The following is a 2,625-nucleotide window of genomic DNA, read 5'->3' as shown; positions in this document are numbered from 1 at the left end:
CATCCTGGCTAACACAGTGAAACGCCATCTCTACTAAAAATACAAAAAATTAGCGGGTGTGGTGGTGGGCACCTGTGGTCCCAGCTACTCGGGAGGCGGAGGCAGGAGAATGGCATAAACCCAGGAGGCGGAGCTTGCAGTGAGCCGAGATTGAGCTGCTGTACTCTAGCCTGGGTGACAGAGCAAAACTCTGTCTCAAAAAAAAAAGAGAGAATAGACCCTGCCTAAAGGAAATAGTGACTATTTGGCTTTAGGGAACCTTTGCCATGTTGAAATGAGGGCCCAGAACTTTCTTTCCATTTCTCAAATGAAGAGAAGAAAACAAAAACATTTTTATGAACAATCTCAAAAATTACAGGCATGTGACACCACACCTGGCATCTTCAAGACTTTTCTTTCTGTTTTCATTTTGTTGTGTTTGAGACAGGGTCTCAGTTTGTGACCCAGACTGGAGTACAGTAGTACAATCATGGCTCACTGCAGCCTCAACCTCCTGTACTCAAGCCATCTTCCCTCCTTAGCCTCCTGCATAGCTGAAACTACATGCGTAGGCCACCACGCCCAGACACTTTTTTTTTCTTTTTCTTTTTCTTTTTTCTCGAGGTGGAGTCTCCCTCTGTCACCCAGGCTGGAGTGCAGAGGCGCGATCTCGGCTCACTGCAACCTCCGACTCCATGGTTCAAGCGATTCTCCTACCTCAGCCTCCCAGATAGTTGGGATTACATGCAAGCACCACCACGCCCAGCTAATTTTTGTATTTTTAGTAGAGACACGGTTTCACCATGTTGGCTTGGATGTACTTTTTTGTTTTTTTTAGAGATGAGGTCATGCTATGCTGCCCAGGCTGGTCTTAAACTCCTGGACTCAAATGATCCTCCTGTCTCAGCCTCCAAACTGCTGGGATTACAGGTGCGAGTCATGGCAGTCAGTGAAAAACTTTTAAAAACAACATAGTTGGTGGCAGACAAAACACCACATCAGCCGGGGCCAGCTGCAGGCACGGTTTGCAACCTCCATTTACTGTATACCAGGCCCTTTGCCCAGCACTTTGAAGACTACAGTGCAAACCAGCACCAGGCTTGCTGGTGGGAAACTCCCAGGGGCTTGAAGATCTTGTCCCATAAACAAAGAATGGCTGGGATCGGAGCCTGGATAAGGAAGGGGTCTCGGGGAGAGTGCCTGAGGGGAGAGAGATCATATAAGGAAAACTTCATGGAAGAAGAGACTCTTGGGCTGGATCTGTGGGATAAATAGGAATGTTTTGTTGAATGAAGAGGAGGCAAACTCATTTTGGGCGGAGAAAGAACCGCTTTGAACTTTGGGGAAGGGCAAGTATTTGCATGGGGCTGGAGTGCTTCTGGGCTCCAAGGGGTTTGCAGGGGAGGGCTCTGGAAAACCAGGCGGGAGATGGAGGCTCATTTCTAGCTTGAGATCACAGAGAGCCACATGTGCCCAGCAGAGTCGCTGGATGGCACCTCTGAGCCTGGGCATCAGCCTCCAAGACCAACAGTTGGGGGTACAGACTAAAGGTAGAAGCAAGAGACTTGTCTTAGACCTGCCTTTACGAGATTGAATTCATTCACGTAGGTTGCAGATTCCAGCAAACAGTGGGCAGTTATAAACCAGGGGCTGGGGTCTCAGAGAGAAAGGAGTCAGGGGTCCCCCCTGCTCCTAGGCAGCTCATAGTCTGATAGGCTGGTGGCCTTGACTGAAGAGAGTTTAGACAACTGCTCTGTGATGCTTTACTTTGTTTGTTGATTTCCTTCTTCCTTTTTTTTTTTTTTTTTCTGAGACAGGGTCTCACTCTGTCACCCAGGCTGGAGTGGAGTGGTGTGATCATGGCTCACTGGAGCCTTGACCTCCTGCCATCTCAGCCTCCCAAGTAGCTGGGACTACAGGCACAAGCTGGCTAATTTTTAAATTTTTTGTAGAGACAGGGTCTCACCATATTGCCTAGGCTGGTCTCAAACTCCTGGTCTCAATCGATCCTTCCATCTTGGCCTCCCAAAGCACTGGGATTGCAGGCACCAGCCACCACACCCCGCCCTGATGCTTTACTTAGAAGAGGGCTCTGCTGGCCGGGCGCAGTGCTCACACCTGTAATCCCAGCACTTTGGGAGGCCAAGGTGGATGGATCATCTGAGGTCAAGAGTTTGAGACCAGCCTGGCCAACATACTGAAACCCCATCTCTACTAAAAATACAAACTTTAGCCAGGCCTGGTGGCACTCACTTGTAATACCAGCTACTCAGGAGGCTAAGGCAGGAGAAGTACTTGAACCCAGGAGGCAGAGGTTGCAGTGAGCCAAGATCGTACCAGTGCACTCCAGCCTGGCAACAGAGTGAGACTCTGTCAGAAGAAGAAGAAACCAGCCTGGCGACAGAGTGAGACTCTGGAAGAAGAAGAAGAAGGAGGAGGAAGAGGAGGAGGAGGAGGAGGAAGAGGAGGAGAAGGAGGAGGAGGAGGGCTCTGCTAAATTGCTGCGGGGGCAGTTACAGGTTTATAGGAGAAGAGACTTTCAAACTATGTCTTGGCTGGGCGCGGTGGCTCAAGCCTGTAATCCCAGCACTTTGGGAGGCCGAGACGGGTGGATCACAAGGTCAGGAGATCGAGACCATCCTGGCT

The 2,625-nt window shown here is 50.0% G+C and overlaps 1 protein-coding gene across 1 annotated transcript in view; it reads left to right on the top strand.

Moving 5' to 3' along the window:
• Positions 1-1,468: 1,468 nt before the first annotated feature.
• The window catches only part of NODAL (nodal growth differentiation factor), a 22,905-nt gene continuing 21,748 nt past the window's right edge, over positions 1,469-2,625 (top strand). The window contains exon 1 of the mRNA XM_011991178.1: positions 1,469-1,529. Within this exon, the coding sequence (XP_011846568.1) occupies positions 1,469-1,529 (61 nt within the window). The remainder of the gene's footprint in view (positions 1,530-2,625) is intronic.

Source organism: Mandrillus leucophaeus, unplaced genomic scaffold (genome assembly GCF_000951045.1).
Source record: "Mandrillus leucophaeus isolate KB7577 unplaced genomic scaffold, Mleu.le_1.0 Scaffold39, whole genome shotgun sequence".
Classification (NCBI taxonomy): Eukaryota; Metazoa; Chordata; class Mammalia; order Primates; family Cercopithecidae; genus Mandrillus; species Mandrillus leucophaeus.
This window is presented reverse-complemented; position numbering and strand designations above follow the sequence as displayed.